At 43.0% G+C, this 19,209-nt stretch overlaps 1 protein-coding gene across 1 annotated transcript in view; it reads right to left on the bottom strand.

Annotated features, from left to right (window-relative positions):
* The window catches only part of LOC143961345 (NACHT, LRR and PYD domains-containing protein 12-like), a 310,399-nt gene that overhangs the window by 89,414 nt on the left and 201,776 nt on the right, over nucleotides 1–19,209 (bottom strand). The window contains exon 6 of the mRNA XM_077470615.1: nucleotides 257–421. Within this exon, the coding sequence (XP_077326741.1) occupies nucleotides 257–421 (165 nt within the window). The remainder of the gene's footprint in view (nucleotides 1–256; nucleotides 422–19,209) is intronic.

The following is a 19,209-nucleotide window of genomic DNA, read 5'->3' as shown; positions in this document are numbered from 1 at the left end:
TGCAGATATTTCATTTTATTAAATGTTGATTCCAGCTTTAGAGAACTGTCTGATATTGGTGATATATAGAGACAACCAGGAGATTAAATATATCTCCATTATTATTTGTAGTTAGGACATAACAGTCCAGGATTGGATATTTATGGAACCTAAAGATGGATTTTGATGACATTCTCATATTTCTATATTATTTATGTGGTTTAGATAAAAAACTGTCCCAGAATATTATTGTCTCAGTCAGTCCTGTTATACTCACAGTAATTCCTCTATCCGGCTTGTTGTCAGAGCTTCCATCAGGTCCCTGAAATGAGGACCCTCCAGATTGTTCCTATACAAGTTCAGTCTCCTCAGTGTCTGGTTATTTCTTATTCCAGATGCCAGGTGGGGGCAGGAACTGTCTGTCAGGTGATTCTCATCCAATCTGTAGAAGAAGAGAAGAATGTTACCAGAAGAAAATGAATTTCTCCCCCAGGAATGAATGTAACTATTCTCTACATCAGGGTTTCTCAACCTATGGTATGCATACCCCTGGGGGTATGTGCACCATGGGCAGAGGGTATGTCCAGTTCTCTGTATCCTGAGTCCCGCCTCCTGCACACATACAGTCCCCGGTGGCTTGCTGTAGCCATGTTGTGTGAGACTGTGCTACCAATGGGGGAAGCAGTCTGCTCCTTGTGCGAGGGGGTGTCAGACTGGCAGAAGCTTCCCCGGGTCCTGTCAATGGAATGACCCCTATTGCACAGCCCAGAGGACTGACTGACCAGCGATGGCCCCATGTCTTCCCATCTCCCAGCTCCTCCCCCTCTCCTGCACACCTCAGATGTCCTGGAAGTGCCTGCCATGTGTGAAAATGCCTGCTGTGGTTCCCTGAAAAAAAGGTGAGTCCTGCCTGCTCAGGAGCTACACATGTCAGCATGCCCAGCCATCAGTGCTTCCTATTAGTGCCTCATATCAGTGCAGCCATCAGTGCCTCCTATCAGTGCCTCCATCAGTGCCTCATATCAGTGCAGCCATCAATGTTTCATATCATTGCCCCATTATTGCCTCATATAAGTGCAGCCTATCAGCGCCTCCATCAGTGCAGCCTATCAGTGCTTCCTATCAGTGCAGCCATCAGTGCCTCATATCAGTGCAGCCTATCAGTGCCACAATCAGTGACTTCTATCAGTGACTCCATCAGTGACTCCTCAGTGCAGCCATCAGTGCCTCATATCAGTGCAGCCATCAGTTCCTCCTATCAGTGCAGCCATCCATGTCTCATATAAGTGCAGCCATCCATGTCTCATAAGTGCAACCATCAGTGCAGCCTACCAGTGCCTCATATCAGTGCAGCCTATCAGTGACTCCTATCAGTGCAGCCTATCAGTGCAGCCATCAGTGCCTCCCATCAGTGCTTCCTAGCAGTGCAGCCATCAGTGCCTCATATAAGTGCAGCCTATCAGTGCAGCAATCAGTGCAGCCTATCAGTGCCACCATCAGTGCCTTATATCAGTGCTTCATATCAGTGCAGCCATCAGTGCCTTATATCAGTGCAGCCATCAGTGCCATAAAAGGTTGAGAAACACTGCTTTACATGAATGGAACTTATTTCTCTTTATTGGAATCATTTATAATAGATCACTTTATAAAACTCTAGGAAAAGTAATTAAATAAGAAAAATGTGTAAGAAAAGGTGTTAATGGGAGGAGGGTCCTACTGGAGAACCCTCAGAAATTGGACAGTGTATGTCCGGTACCTCATCCTGAAAAATAGACCACACAAAAAACCCTAACCTACTAAATTGGAAGGACTTTAACGGTACCACCAATGGAGTGAAAAAATATATCAAAACATTTATTAACCATTTCACCCCCCGAAGATTTGGCTGCTCAATGACCAGGCAATTTTTTGCGATTTGGCACTGCGTCACTTTAACTGACAATTGCGCGGTTGTGCGATGCTGTACCCAAAAAGAATTTACGTCCTTTTTTCCCACAAATAAAGGGGTTAACTGTGTTCCCTAGGGAGTGATTCTAACTGTAGGGGGAGGGGACTAACTGGGTGAGGAGAGCGATCATTGTTCATACTTAGTATGAACAACAGATCACTCCCCTCACCCCTGACAGCATGGAGATCTGTCTGTTTAGATTGACAGTTCTCCATTCTGTCTCTGTGTGGAGTGATCGCGGGTGCCCAGTGGTCATCGCGCATTGGCTTTGGTGTCGTGCCTCTGGCAGCACGCACCTCCTAGTGGTCAAAAGGCAAACCAATGTGCAGTTACTTTGGTTTGCCCAGGGGGGCAAACCTGCCACAGTACAACTGCAGTGGCTGGTCAGGAAGGGGTTAATGAAATCCAAATCCCAGTTTATACTGCATCAAGGAGGCAAGCACTGGGATGTAAAGCTTCCCTTAGTCCTGCTGGCCTTAAGGGCAACCTCAAATATGGTCATGAAAATGTCGCCCTTTGAACTCATGACTGGAAGGTGGATGGTCCTGCCCCAACACCTTTTGTACTGCACCACTGACCATAATTTGGTCAATGACACCACAACTCAACAATACATAGAGGATTTACAGAAACACTTACAAAATGCATTCTCCTTTGCCCAGCAACATATTGAAAGAGGCGTAAATAAAACATACTATGATCTTAAGACCACCAAGAATATGAAATTTGGGACAAGGTATATCGCTACAATTTCGCAAGGAACCAGGTCAAAGAACGGAAATTCCTACCGTCCTGGAGAGGTCCATTTAACATTGTTGACAGGATCTCATCCTCTCCAGTGGAGGGTTGAGGTCAATACACAAACCTTATGTTGAAACAGAGTAACCTGAACAATGGTGCCACTTTACACAAAACCAACTGACAATGGTCAAACTAGTGTTTTGAGATCCAGATATTAAGGCTTTTGATTAAAGGAAAGCCAGGGTAAATAGCCCCATTGTTTCAAAGTATGAGATCATCTCTTCAGTAATTATACACCAGAAGGACACCCATCACAGGTTGAAACTGTCAGGGCTAGCTTAGCCCTTTCTTCTCTGGGCTGGCTGCTCAGCTGTCGGCTAATTGCCAGCTCTCATCTCTCTCCACAATTACCAGCTGTTCCTGATCCTACTTGTCTGACCTGCCTACTTAAAGCTGTCCAGCTCACTTCATCTCTGTCTTTGCCTTGGTCACATCACAAGAAACCATCTCCTGCATTCCTGTTTAAAGACTGGCTTGCTGACATCCCTTCTGGCTCCTTATCCTGCTTCCTGTTCCTCTACTTGGATCTCTGACTTCTGGCCTGGCTGATTACCCGATCTGGTTACTGAACTCTGGCCTGGCTGACTACTCGATCCGGGTTACTGGACTCTGGCTATGCTTAGACTACGCTTATTCTATTTACCTTTTTATTAATGAACAAGTGTGATTTAATTGTACTGCTGTCTGAGTATATATGTTAAATTGCAATGTTGAAACACATTTAGTAAAAATCAATGTGTATTGTAGTCATCCATGTATTGGACAAGGATTAGGTACCATTATTTTATGGTTAAAAGGTGGTGTTGTTTGATTCCATAAATCTCTGTCAATCTCAATATATATTTTTGGTTAGGTAGAAATGTTTTTTTTTTTTCATGGTTTTTAGTGTAGTTTTACAGAATAACTCGGGAAAAAAAAATGATCAAAGAACCCAGAAGGAGGCGTTTGCGGCAGATGTGGACAACGGTCCAGTAAAAAGTCAAGTGTGAGTTTTTTCTCTCTTTGTTTTCTCACCTCTCTGTACACAGAAAAAAAAGATACAGCCTACGAAGTTGATTGACAAGGCCAGTTGGACGATATACTTCAAGTTATTTTTGGAAAATCTAGGACTTAATTTTGTTACATACGTGAAGATATCTACCAAGGTTAGTTCCTAAGAAGGTGAGGGAGTCTCACATAAGAAAACATTGGGTTGTTACCCAAGAAGAAAAAGTGTTGAAATAGGAACAAAGACTTCACGTTATTTGAAAAAGTCACCATTGTAGGTACAGAGGCAAATGTACACTTTGGGTGAGCTAATATGGAAGTCAGATGTTGATGTTTGAAGATGGAAGGTCCAAGCACAAAGGCAAAGAATAGATCAACAGGCAAGACACTATAGCACACAATTCAAGGAACAAGGCAAAAAGCTACAAGAAAAGAAGAAAAAGAAAGAAAAAGAAACGAACAACTTAGTTAAAAGGAAACTATTCATCTCTTGTTTTATTTTAAGTGCACACGAAAGAGTAACATGGGAATGGTTAACATCTCTAGGCTCAGAAGTAAGTCTCAGTATGATCAGGAAATGTATACATTTCATATAATTCATTAATGCCAGAGTGTAAAGAAGTTCTTTTAAGGAGATTAAGTTTAATGCTTCATGTATATGTTTATGAATATTTAAGCCCTGAACAAAGTTTTCAGAGAAAAAAACTATTGATTAAGATTGTGGAAAGAACTGTATGAAATTGAGATAATGGAAAAAACATGAGGTTTAGTGTTTTACAAAAATTCTAAAGATTTGGTTGCAGGAAATAATAAGTTAAGGATTGAGCAATTTAAAAAAAAATCCAAACTTGGATTTGGTTATTAAATTAAAAGTAGTAAATTGTTCTAATTTACTTAAGATTACCCAGAGAAAATATTAAAATATGAAAGTTTTTGTTCAATCTAAAAAGATTGTAAAAATAACTATTGTTAAAAGTTTTTAAATTAGTATTTCTGGTAAAAGTAAGGACTTGTGGGAGGAGTTTTCTCTGGAAAATGGCTAATCGTGGGTCATGGGCAGGATCCAATCTGTCAGTTTCACGAGCTTGTCTTCTAAACAATTTTTTGTCATCATTATAATCAGGCAAGTCATATAACATGGTGGATATGATTTCTCGCAGATGTACAAACAAAATATGTTTAAAAAGTGGTAAAAAGGTTAAACATTATAAAAACGAGAAACAAGATTGTTACCGAATTGTACAGTGTAGGGTGTACAAACCATGGTAGCCATGACTGTCAGTAACAGATCATTCTCTGAAGAGTATGTGACATGTGAGGAGTGTATTACCAGCAGAGAGATGCAGATCAAGTTACAGACTGGTCAGACATGCCATGACATTTTTCACTTTTATGGATCAAAGCACAATAAATGTTTGTGTTATATTTTCCAGATACTTGGAAGAGGGTTCATTGATGAGGAAAAATATATATTTAAAAAGGTATTATTACTTAGTAAAAGTAATTGTTTTTAAAAAAATAAGATTTTTTTGGCCTTAATAACTTTTTTAGAGAGTTCATTGAGATTTTTTCAGACAAAGTATCTGTCTGAGTAAATTTCAATGAATTATATAGGCTTTCTGTAGGGCAAATATATATATTTTTTAATAACAAAAGATAACTTATATAAAAACATTTGAAGATCTAAAGAAAGCCCTTATTAATTTTGTATTTTTAGTAAATATAGAGATCTCTCTCTGCCATTGTACATTCAAGTGTATGTGGATGATGAGACAATTTCATTGGTATTTATAAATAAATGTGTTAGGGGTGCATTCTTTAATGCTACAGGTCTGAGACATTGTGGGTTTAGCACCATTAGTTTTGAAAAAAAACATCTTATGTTATTACAAGGAAAACAGGAGGTGTCAATACACACAGCTTTGTCTAGTGGCAATTGGATGTTAAAAAGATCAGTTGTAGTGAGATTTAAAAACACTGTGTTGAATTGATGCGGTGTGAGGGATAGAGCCACAGTTGTGTAAATTAATCATGAGAATGTCACCTTTTCAACTTTTAGTGGACATTTATTGGGAAAATTATTTATTGTGCTTCTATAGATGGATCCAAATATTGGCACAATGGAATGACAATATAAATTTTCTGTATGTGTCTACATTAAAAGCTGATCTTAAGACTGCCATGTGTTGGATTAGCAGTCAGTGACAGAGCAGGTGTGGTTCATTCAATCATACTGTATGAGGGGAATGCTTGGTTCTGAAAAGAAACTTCAACATGATCAAATTTCTTTCAGAAATAGAATATTTAGGGAAGCCCAACCTAAATTAATGTTCTTTTACAAAATTAAAATAAATTGTCAGTGTAGAGAAAAAAAACAGTAATCTGGCAAGATTATTCTTTTACAAGATTTAATATTAGTCACAAGATAAAGAGGACTATGACATTTTGTCTTAGGCCGCGTACACACGGGCGGACTGTTCGCCCAACTTAGTCTGCTGAACAGTGTTTCAGCGGACAGTCCGCTCGTGTGTGGGCTTCAGCGGACTGTTTCAGCGGACAGTTTGACGAACAAAGTCTTACGGAATTTCCGTAAAACTGTCCGTCCAAACTTGGTTTGAGCAGACAGTCCGCCCGTGTGTGTGCCAGTCCGCTGTACTTTCGAAATGAGCGGACTTTTCCCGCCCGGAGAAAAGTCTGCTCATTTCCAGCGCGTCTCCAGGTAGGCGGGGCCCGCGACAGAGATGTCGCTGGCCCGCCGCCTGGTATGGACTTAAAGGGGAACCCCAACGCCGAAAAAAATCGGCGTGGGGGTTCCCCCCAAGTCCACAACAGACCCTTGTCCGAGCATGCTACCCGGACGGCTAGGAAAGGGGGGCGAGCAAGCGCCCCCCCCTCCTGAGCCATACCAGGCCACGTGCCCTCAACATGGGAGGTGCCTTGGGGAAGGGGGGGCCGCGCGGCCCCCCCACCCCAAAGCACCTTGTCCCCATGTTGATGAGGACAAGGGCCTCTTCCCGACAACCCTGGCCGTTGGTTGTCGGGGTCTGCGGGCGGGGGGCTTATCGGAATCCGGGAGCCCCTTTTAATAAGGGGGCCCCGGATACCGGCCCCCCACCCTATGTGAATGAGTATGGGGTACAATGTACCCCTACCCATTCACCTGTGAAAAAAAAGTACAAAAAAAACACAACACAGGGTTAAAATATTTTATTGCACAGCTCTGGGGGTCTTCCGTCTTCGGGGGTCTTCTCGCCGGACTCCTCCGCTATCTTCTTGTAGCTCTTTTACTAGCGGAGGAGTCCGGCTTTCTTCCTCGCCGCCGGCCTCTTCTCCCGACTTCGGGGGTCTTGTCCCCCTCTTCGGTTCTTCTGCCGGGCCACCGCGCCTTCTTATAGCTCTTTTACAGGCGGTGGCCCGGTCTTCTGTCGCCGCTGTCGCCGCCTTCCGTTCTTCTTCTTCTTCTTCTTCTTCTCCAGGAGATGTTGCCTCGACGATCTCTCCGGCCGGAATGCCAGAGCCTTGCTGCGCGGCCACTTATATAGTGACAATGGGGCGGTGTCACATGGTATATGTCACATGGGTTGGTCACATGGGTTGATGTCACATGGGGACTATGACATCGTAAGGGGGCGGGGTCACCATGTGACCAACCCATGTGACATATACCATGTGACACCGCCCCATTGTTACTATATAAGTGGCCGCGCAGCGCGTCCCTGGCATTCCGGCCAGAGAGATCGTCGAGGCAACATCTCCTGGGGAAGAAGAAGAAGAAGAACGGAAGGCGGCGACAGCGGCGACAGAAGACCGGGCCGCCGCCTGTAAAAGAGCTATAAGAAGGCGCGGTGGCCCGGCAGAAGAACCGAAGAGGGGGACAAGACCCCCGAAGTCGGGAGAAGAGGCCGGCGGCGGGGAGGAAGAAAGCCGGACTCCTCCGCTAGCAAAAGAGCTACAAGAAGATAGCAGAGGAGTCCAGCGAGAAGACCCCCGAAGACGGAAGACCCCCGGAGTTGTGCAATAAAATATTTTAACCCTGTGTTGTGTTTTTTTTTGTACTTTTTTTCACAGGTGAATGGGTAGGGGTACATTGTACCCCATACTCATTCACATAGGGTGGGGGGCCAGTATCCGGGGCCCCTTATTAAAGGGGGCTCCCGTATTCCGATAAGCCCCCCGCCCGCAGACCCCGACAACCAACGGCCAGGGTTGTCGGGAAGAGGCCCTTGTCCTCATCAACATGGGGACAAGGTGCTTTGGGGTGGGGGGGCCGCGCGGCCCCCCCTTCCCCAAGGCACCCCCCATGTTGAGGGCACGCGGCCTGGTACAGCTCAGGAGGGGGGCGCTCGCTCGCCCCCCTTTCCTAGCCGTCCGGGTAGCGTGCTCAGACAAGGGTCTATTGTGGACTTGAGGGGAACCCCCACGCCGATTTTTTTCGGCGTTGGGGATCCCCTTTAAGTCCATACCAGGCGGCGGGGCCAGCGACGTCTCCTTCGCGGGCCCCGCCTACCTGGAGACACGCTCGAAATGAGCGGACTTTCCTCCGCGTGTGTGGGCGAGTCCGTTCATTTCAAAAGTTGAGCGGATTGTTTGGCGGACTTAGTCCGCTGTAATTAGTCCGCTCAAAAAGTGCCGTGTGTGGGCAAGTTCGTTCATTCAAAAGTTTGGACGGACTGTCTGTCGGATTGTCTGACGAACTTAGTTGGGCAGACAGTCCGCCCGTGTGTACGCGGCCTTAGAATCAGTACAGACTGATAAAGGAGATACTTTTTTTGTAAAAATAATTGGATTCCAACAATAATGGATAGAGTTATTTTTAAATGAAAATATTTATTTTTGCATATCCAGGTACTTGGCTGACAGATTGATTGATTTTTTGTTTTAGCTAATGGAAAAATTCTGAACTACTCATTTTAGAACACTTTTTCCTCAAACTTCTGAATATTGTTTTATTTGTTTATAGAATTATCTAAAGTGAAAGAGGCCTAACCTGATACTAAAAAGTATTAAGGGATTTGGCAAATCTATAGATTGATTATATTCGTTTTTTCACTTGCTACAGGAGGATTACAAGGATGTTGTTTTTTTTAGTTAATGTTTCTTTTTGATAAATTATTGAGGTAATTCTAGAAAAAAATATATTTTTAATATAAGCTAAGTTGTTGTGAACTTATGTCATATTCCATTAGGGGTTGGATTTCAAACCATGGAATCAGTTAATGATTTGACATTTTATGGAACAGGTAGTGAAGGACATGTATGACATTTTAGGTTTAGTAAAGTTTTGTTTCTTATCATCCTAAGTACTAAGGTATTGTAGAACGTATCAATAGTATTGGGTAAGATGATTCAAGAATAAGGTGTTAACTTTTTAAGTTAACGACAGGATGTCTTTTAAGATTGGCATACTTAGTTATTTATATATATTTATCTGTTGTATAGAAAGAAGTGTGGTTACAAATTTTGCAAACAACAGGTATAGGTAATTCAGAAGTTTGTTCACAAAACATGGCTAGGCCTTTGCTAAATTTAAATAGAAATAATGTCATGAATGAGATTTCTACTTCTAATGAGTATGTTTAGTAATTTATTCCAGTAGCTAAAGAAAACATTTTTTATTTAGTTTCTTTTTAAATTCTTCCATGACAATGCAACAAGCACAACTAAATTTCTATTTGTTACCATTTCTTGTTTTTTCAAAAAAATTATTATTTTTTGATTATGTTATCAAGGACGATCATTTTTTGGTGAACTTGCATCAAAAGCGACATATTGATCGGTCGATCATTATGTGAGGGGGAGTTAGAATGTGATTCTCATATAAGATTTTTTTATGAATTATCTGAATAATGATGATAGTGATAAGATAATAGGAAAGACAAAAAGGTATAATTAGAATATATGAAGAAAGGGATTTCAATGTGTTTAAAAAAAAAGAAATAGAAAAAGTTGCTTGCTGGTCATGGATAGATGGATAAATAAATTGAAAAATAAATAGAATGATAGATAGAATATATAAAATATGACAATCTAATAATGGGAAAGATTTTATGTATTTTGTTTCAAATCTGTATTATGGTTAGAATGAAACGATTTTATAAATTGATTAAGGAAGAAACGAAAAAAGGTGAAAAAATTATGACAAGTATTTTTAGTCAGAAAATTACTTCTGGTTTATCTGATCCAGTGATTAGCTGTGATACATCTGGAGCAACTGATTTAAAATGTGTATGAAAGGGCTATAAATGAAGTGTGAGTGATTTAAGTAATATCTAAGTTGTGTGAATGTCATTTTGGTACCAGTTGTTCTCCATGTCCAGAGTTCATGACTAAAGGTCAGTGGTTTCACAGATAAGAATACACATAGAGAATGTGTCACATAATGGAACAATATACTTGAAAAGAAGATATTTTTAAAGTAAAATCATAGATTATCCATAAAATAGTTATATGATATGGTTAAAGTTATAAGAGTTTCTTTCACAAGAAGTTAAATACATTTATAAAGTTGAAAGAAGAAAATATTTAATATTACATGATTTAGATGGAGAATTAAAATGAATAAATATAATAATTTATACTTTCTCAGTGGAATGAATTATTTACAGTGCCTTGCGAAAGTATTCGGCCCCCTTGAACTTTTCAACCTTTTGCCACATTTCAGGCTTCAAACAAAGATATAACATTTTTATTTTTTGTGAAGAATCACCAACAAGTGGGACACAATTGTGAAGTGGAACAAAATCTATTGGATTTTTGAAACTTTTTTAACTAATAAAAAAATGAAAAGTGGGGCGTGCAAAATTATTCGGCCCTCTTGCGTTAATACTTTGTAGAGCCACCTTTTGCTGCTATTACAGCTGCAAGTCGCTTGGGGTATGTCTCTATCAGTTTTGCACATCGAGAGACTGAAATTCTTGCCCATTCTTCCTTGCAAAACAGCTCAAGCTCAGTGAGGTTGGATGGAGAGCGTTTGTGAACAGCAGTTTTCAGCTCTTTCCACAGATTCTGGATTGGATTCAGGTCTGGACTTTGACTTGGCCATTCTAACACCTGGATACATTTATTTGTGAACCATTCCTTTGTAGATTTTGCTGTATGTTTGGGATCATTGTCTTGTTGGAAGATAAAGCTCCGTCCCAGTTTCAGGTCTTTTGCAGACTCCAACAGGTTTTCATCCAGAATGGTCCTGTATTTGGCTGCATCCATCTTCCCCTCAATTTTAACCATCTTCCGTCCCTACTGAAGAAAAGCAGGCCCAAACCATGATGCTGCCACCACCATGTTTGACAGTGGGGATGGTGTGTTGAGGGTTATGAGCTGTGTTGCTTTTACGCTAAACATATCGTTTTGCATTGTGGGCAAAAAATTCAATATTGATTGGTTTCATCTGACCAGAGCACCTTATTCCACATGTTTGGTGTGTCTCCAAGGTGGCTTGTGGCAAACTTTAGACAAGACTTTTTATGGATATCTTTGAGAAATGGCTTTCTTCTTGCCACTCTTCCATAAAGGCCAGATTTGTGCAGTGTACGACTGATTGTTGTCCTATAGACAGACTCTCCCACCTCAGCTGTAGTTCTCTGCAGTTCATCCAGAGTGATCATGGGCCTCTTGGCTGCATCTCTGATCAGTCTTCTCCTTGTCTAAGCTGAAAGTTTAGAGGGGCGGCCAGGTCTTGGTAGATTTGCAGTGGTCTGATACTCCTTCCATTTCAAAATGATCGCTTGCACAGTGCTCCTTGGGATGTTTAAAGCTTGGGAAATCTTTTTGTATCCAAATCCGGCTTTAAACTTCACACAGGTGGATTCTATTTATCACCATCAGTCATTTAGGACAACATTGGATCATTCAGAGATCCTCGCTGAACTTCTGGAGTGAGTTTGCTGCACTGAAAGTAAAGGGGCCGAATAATTTTGCACGCACCACTTTTCAGTTTTTTATTTTCTAAAAAAGTTTAAAATATCCAATAGATTTCGTTCCACTTCACAATTGTGTCCCACTTCTTGGTGATTCTTCACAAAAAATAAAAATGTTATATCTTTATGTTTGAAGCCTGAAATGTGGAAAAAGGTTGAAAAGTTCAAGGGGCTGAATACTTTCGCAAGGCACTGTAAATATTTTTCATAGAAATAGTTTTGGAAAATGTTTATGTACAATATCTGACACACTAAAATGTATTAATGTGTATTGTATTAATGTTTATTATATTGTTTGTATTGGAAAAAAGAGAATCAGAGACATTTATTATTTAAGATGAATGCACATATTATTTGTTGAATATAGTGCATTGAGGGGGAATTATTGGAAGTTTTTGAGTTAATTAATATTTTAAGTGATAAAAGTTTCTGAAAATATATGTAAGTTATATGTACGGTAATAAGTAATGGTTTCTGAAGGTCACGGAACAACAGAGAGTACAGAGAGGAGTGGTTTTGCTGAGTAGGTACTTCTATTTTTGAGTTATGTCAGGACAATGGGTGGAGTTATGTTACTTATCTTTAGACTGAACCATATTAGGTATATATGCAAATATGGGTGTTATTAGGATATGCTGACATAACATCATGAAAGAGTATAAGAATGGAGTTGGATTATGGAGAGGGAGGATCGGTGGGAAGAGAAAGAACTCTACATTTTGGAGAATGTAGCTCAAGATGTCCCTTTCCTCCTTCTGAAGGTATCATCATGCCATATGTTACCAGATGTCAGTCTTGTCTTTGCTTATCTTTCTGAAAAATAAACCAACTATTGAACAAATGAAGGATTCTTCAATTTCTAATCCTGAAAGTATGTTGGAAATGCGGCTTTGGATGAAGACATACATATCTCCGCTACACACCCTTTAGGAGAAGGAATACTGATTCACATATTACACAAAGACTTTGCTATTCATTAAGAAACGCCCCTGTGAGTATAGTAGAATACTAGAGTAATATGTATTTTACTAAGAAGTGTATGTATGTAGAGTTTCTACTACATTTACACTACTCTCTTTGCACTTTCTTTCAGTGCCATTGTCACAAACTACCAATCCTGGCTTAAGCTGGCATGATGTCAACCAACCCTCGGCCTGCCCCTGGCATTGTTTTGCGTGCGTACTTGCGTAGCCCCTTGAATGCATACAGAGCACCGCTGGTTCGGGGGAGAGAGCACTGGAAGAGGCCATGGAGGAAGAAGAAGAGGAGGGGGTGGAGGAGAGAGGTGTGTCACAACCAATAGTAGCATTTTGGAGGCGTGGTGATGGAACAACCTCCAACACTACTGCACCTTGTCCTGCATCCTTCCCAGCTGCCAGAAGAGTGACCCAATGGGTCGTGAAAGACAGGTAACATCCCTGTCCATGCCTGCTGGACCATGAGTCAGCGGTAATATGCACCTTACTGCTGACCGCCCTGTCCAGCGAGGCAAGGACATTGCCTTCCACATGCCAGTAGAGAGCCGGAATTGCCTTCTGTGAGAAAAAGTGGCGTTTGGGGACCTGCCACTGAGGAGTCACACATTGCACAAACTCACGGAAGGGGGCCGAGTCTACCAACTAAAAAGGTAGCAGTTGAAGTGCTAGCAATTTAGCCAAGCTAGCATTCAACCGCTGGGCATGTGGATGGCTGGGAGTGAACTTCTTTCTACAGTCCAGCAGCTGGGGCAGGGAAATTTGCCTGCTACACTCAGACGTGGCTGTACTGCTAGCAGAGTGCCCGCAAGCACTTGGCTGTGACACACCTAATTCTACACCTTCATTCCTCTCAGTGCAGATTTCAGAGAGGACTGAAGGTCTAGTGGGGTTGGAGATCCCAGCTGATGAGGAGCAAGGAGAGGTCCGCTTTGTTCTTTAATGTGGGTCTTTGAGGTAAGCTTGCCAACGAGCTACATGGCAGGTCAACATATGTCTGGTCAAGCATGTGGTGCCCAAGTGGCCAATGTTTTGGCCACGCGAGATACGCTTGAGACATATGTTGCCAATAGCAGCTGTGCAATCTGATGCACTCATCTCAAAAAAGGCCCACACCAAAGAACTTTTAGAATAACACACAGAGGCAGCGCCCTGCACAGGCGGAGCTCTGCGGTGTGATTCAGTCGGTGTGCTGCCCCTAAGCTGGCCCCCGGAGGGCATCTTGCCGCTTTGGAGATGTGCCTCCTCCTCCTCCTACTAGGCACCCATGTGGAGTCAGTGCCTGCATCATCCCCTACCTCTTCATCGCTGGAGCAAACCTGCAGTATGCTGCAGCTTGTGGAACATGACTGCTAGATTGCTGTCCTTCTTGAGCATCCCCTCTCTCTGCGCTCATGCTACTGCCTTCCTCTAGCTGAGTATCATCATCAGAGCCTTCCAAAACACTGGGCATCTTCCTGGAGCATGTACCCAACACTGTGCTCAAAGAGTTCAGGGGACTCCTCAGGAGGATGTGGTGGGTCTAGGGAAGGAGTCACTGATGATGACATTGAGACGAGGGAAGAGGATGCGTTGGCTGCTGCTTTGCTAGTACCCTGAGCCTGGGTGAGAGAGGATGAGGAGGATGAAGAGGGCTTGGTCACCCACTCCACCAAGTCTTCGGCATGATGCGGCTCAACACGTCCAGCTGCCGAAAATAAGGACAAGCGTGTCCCATGGGCACGTGCTGATGACGATGCACTGCGTCCACGACCAGCACTGTTGTCTCTAGACACAGAGCCTGCTTGCCCTCTTTTATCGGCTTGTGCCTGTCTGCCTCTCCTTGTTGGCCTTCCAGGCATGGTAATGGCCTGAAGGGAGATGGGAAAACCAGCAATTGGGTAGTGTATATTGTGCTGGAGGCACACAACACCCACTAACTCCTGCAGATGCCTTTATTATAGAACACCAGCAATAAAGGGTAGATACAGGTGTATATTGTGCTGTGCTGGAGGCACACAACACCCAATAACTCCTGCAGATGCCTTTATTATAGAACAACAGGAATTAAAAGGTAGATACCGGTGTATACTATTCTGTGCTGGAGGCACACAACACCAACTAACTCCTGCAGATGGCTCAATTAGAGAAGAGCAAAATAGGTAGATACAGGTGTATACTGCGCTCAGGGCACACAGACAACAATCAGAAATGGTTGCAGATGGCTGATAGCTCAATTACAGAAGAGCGATATAGCTATATAGGTGGATAAAGGTGTATACTGCACTCACGCACACAGATAACATGCAGAAACTCCTGCAGATGGCTGATAGCTCAATTACAGAAGAGCAATATAGCTATATAGGTGGATAAAGGTGTATACTGCACTCACGGCCTACAGACAACACCCAGAAACTCCTGCGGATGGCTGATAGCTCAATTACAGAAGAGCAATAATGCTAAATAGGTAGATACAGGTGTATACTGCGCTGAAGGTACACAGACACTGCTGGTGCTGTGATTGGCCAAGCATGCAGGGTCACAGTGCATGCTTGGCCAATCATGAGCCAGCAATGCACTGCGATGGCGCAGTGCATTGTGGGCCGTGAGCGCCACAGGAATTTGGTGTGAAAGGCCCACAGAGTTCTGGCTTCGCCGAATGGGCGAAAAGCCGGTGTTCGAGCCGAACGTGCATTCGACTCGAACACCAAGCTCATCCCTAGTGTACACAATACATACATTTGCAAAAACCCAAAAACCCTTTCGGAATGATATGAATTTCTGCACAAATTGGTCATAAAATGTGATCTGATCTTCATCTAAGTCCCAACAATAGACAATCACAGTCTGCTTAAATGTCATAGATCAGCTGCGGAGCTGATCTGCGTCTCACCTTTACTGCAGTGGGTCGGCTGGCATCTGTTGTCCACTGTCAGGTGTTCAGCTATGTGCACTCTGCAGCTATGGGCGTTGACACCCTTCACCTGTTGCCTGATATATGTTTCCTTCCTGCTACTTCCTGTCCAGACCCTCATGTGCTTCTCTATTTAAATCCCTTCCTACTAGCTACCATTGCTTGAGCAACGTTTGTTTCTGAAGCTCCCCTATGTAACCTGTTTTACCTGACTTCTCGTGAACTGATCTTCTGTGTACCGACCTGGCTTGTTCTGATTACGTTGTCTGCAGTCTGCCCTGACCTTGGCTCACTATCTGGCTTTCCTTGCTTCATCCATCCAACCATCCTTGTCTACAGTGTCTTCTGGTACTTCCCTAGCAAGCAGGGTCAACCCGGGGGTCGTGACCTGGGGTCAGCACGCAGCTAAGTCCAAACCTTCGTGAGCTGTACGGGATGTGATTGCTGCCGGGGTGGTGGTCGGGTACAGTACGTGTGAGCGCACATTGGAAGTGGGTGACTGCGGTATTTACCCAATGCCCCACTCCCAGCATTATTGCAGGGCATTATGGGGATTGAAGTCCTGTGAGACAGGACCCACCCCATACACAAAGTCAACGGGGAATCCCAGCACATATGCTGCGCACGCGTGCCGGTGGGAACTTGACGCATGACGTCACTCCCCCCCGCGCGGCCATTCGGAGTGTGGGCGAGGGGGTGACGTGGTGCACCGCGCACTCGGGGGGACCGCCTCTGGACGTGTTTGGAGTCAGCAGATGAGGGTGGCAACTATCGCTTTCACCTGCTGGGAGGGATAATGAGGAAGAGGAGGGATATTTAAATGAGCCATTGAACAGCACAAACAGAGGACAAGTGAGTGAAAGCCAAGCACAGTGCACGTAGGAGGGCTCTCTTCTCTGCTTGATTCCATATACTCCCTTTAGCAGTGTGCCTGAATGGCAAGATCTTAGAGGTAAGCTAGTTTTGAACATTTAAATAACTAATGGCCCCCCCATGATAGGTGAGGGCATTTTTTGGTGAGGCTATAAGTGTGGTGGGTCTACACCATTAGTAGCACTATCTCTGGCTCTTTGTTTCAGGGACAAATAGAGGGGCGTCTCCAGAGGTGGTGCTTTCAACTTGTGGTGGGCTCACATACTGTATTACTCCTTCTGCAGTTTGATACAGAATGCACAGGCTTCCAAATACAAGGTAAAGGGAGACATGCCCATATTAATGTAAGAGATACATCTACTGTGATTAAGGGGGATAATGCACTATGGTACACGGTCCAATTCCTCTTTGGGTATGCTCATCTACCTTCATTTTCTCCTCTACTCTCCATATGTAGACTCTAATGTCCATGCAATCCCGGTTCGTATCTTTGTGGGGGACCCTGGGACCACGCACATTTCTCGCAGTTTCACACATGGTTCTATGCGACTTTTGTGATTTTGAGAAGGGGAGCGTTTATTGTCCCTCTTTTTGCCCCCATGTTGGGCTTTATCGTGGAGCCCTCCTGGTAGATATATCTAGAGGTACCTGGAGGTGTAGAACTACATTGAATCTATATACGGTATTTGTGAGTATTAAGAGTTTTTTTTTCTCCTTTCTGCCTTTACACATGTACATATGTATCTATATTTATTATTGTAGCTCAAATCTCTGAATAAGAGCTGCAAAAAATGATGGATCCCTGAAGAAGGAGAGAATCTCTGTAACGCGTAGGATATATCATGTGCAGAATACTAGCATAATTGAATATGTATAGATGATGCTGTTGTAATTGGGGCATATTTGTACACTGAAAGAATCTTTTCCATTTGATGTTGGAACATTTTATATTTTTGAATTTTTTTGTGCATTTTTTCTTTTATTGTTGATTTTGGTATAATAAAATTATTGTATAACTTTTTTAAACGTGTGTTGCAAGTCTCACAGTCTATGCCTAAAAAGTCCTGCCATTTTGAGGGGTTTTCTTGTTGGTAGATTTTCTATAACATTGAGACGTTGGCTATATCAAATTAAAATACCTATAGTACCTCCAAAACTTTTTGATTTTTGCCTTCAGTGTATTGGCCATATTTTTGCACAGCCACAGTGTTGAGCGGTGCTTTTGGTGGGCTTGGCTCCTCCTTGCTTCCTTCCTTGAAAACTGTTATCTCCTCAGGTATGTTTTACATTACAATTACATACCACAAAAATACTGCTCAATCGACTCTACAATAACACTATATAAGTAATAATGATTACAATTACATAGTGTTATTGTATGTTGACCAGCATTTTTGTGGTGTTAAACAACAACTCTTTAGGTCAAGAGGCATGCCATATAAATTCTGATTCTAATACTTTGCAAAAGATGCATTCTGAAGCCATTATGTGTGGTTGAGTAGTAAGGTTACCACACATTGCACAATGCCTTCTGAATGCATCTTTTGCAAAGTGTTAGGCAGAATTTATATTGGATTTTCATGGCTCATGCCCTAAAGTGTTACCTTTTATTTTTGGACACTTTATTTTTGTATATTATGTCTTTCATGTGTTTTGTACACAGTGTTGAGCAGCAGTGCAGAGCAGCAGTGCTTTTATAGCATTTTTATATGGCATTTTTTAATGCTTCTGGCTCTGAATTAATGGCAATGCCATTATTCGTGTCTGATGCTAAAGTGTTGTTTACATTTTATTTTTGTCACTTTTTTATACTGTAAAAACTTTACCACATTGAAGTACTTTTTGGAAAAAATGTAATAAAAGGGGAGGGGTGGCCTGCAGCAGAACCGAATGGAAGTCTGATTCCAGAGCTCCTGCTTCCCCGCGAACGTAACGGCGACAAGCGGCTACCAGGACCCCGTTTTATCCCCATACACCTGGTGTTTCAAGAGGGGCACACCCGTAGAGCATGATGGGCAAACGAAAAGGCTCATCGAAGCCACAACGGCTAACGGACTTCTTTCTACAGCCACGACATGACGGTAGGCAAGATGGCACTGACCATCCATCCTCACTGATCACCAAACACAGACTGAAACAGCCCACCAGCGCTTCATCCCCTAAAACTCTGGACTCTTATGGTGATCAGGCCTCCCCATCAGCATCCTCTCCCTCGGGGAGCCCAGCTAAAGCAAAACTAAAGCTGGATGGCACTGGATGCAGCCCCACGCTGAGCCCGGCGGCAGACTCTGAGGATGACCCCAGGGAACTCCATGATTCTATTACAAACTATCCTACTACAAATCAGCCAGTACTGGACACAGTACTGAAAGACATGCTAGTCTCACTGAGGAGCACACTTCAGGCAGACATGATGGGCTGCATGAACAGGCTCAGTGGCGCAGTAAGGATAGTGGAAGACAGAGTAGATCACTTAGAAGGCAAGATGGGGGAATTCGCTTCCACCATAAATGACTTGGTGGACGCCCACGAGCTGCAGGAGGGGGAATCGACATGGATGAGAGACAAGTTGGCTGACATCAAGGACAGGTCTAGGAGGAACAACCTCAAGATTAGAGGTATCCCCGAGTCCATCCAAACCTCAGAACTACGCTCCTACGCCGCCGACCTATTTGCCTCCCTTCTACCTAATCTCTCCGCCATTGAACTGACTATTGATAGGATACACCGGTTGCCAAAACCGGCCTACCTCCCAGAAAAAATCCCTAGAGATGTGATCCTCCGTATGCACTTCTACCATACAAAAGAACAACTGATGCAATACGTTCGCAAACAGGA

The sequence above is a fragment of the Lithobates pipiens genome, unplaced genomic scaffold (assembly GCF_037356315.1).
Source record: "Lithobates pipiens isolate NorthernLeopardFrog02 unplaced genomic scaffold, aLitPip1_a1.2 Scaffold_112, whole genome shotgun sequence".
Taxonomy (NCBI): Eukaryota; Metazoa; Chordata; class Amphibia; order Anura; family Ranidae; genus Lithobates; species Lithobates pipiens.
The sequence above is the reverse complement of the archived record's forward strand: the minus strand, read 5'-3'. Positions and strand labels throughout refer to the sequence as shown.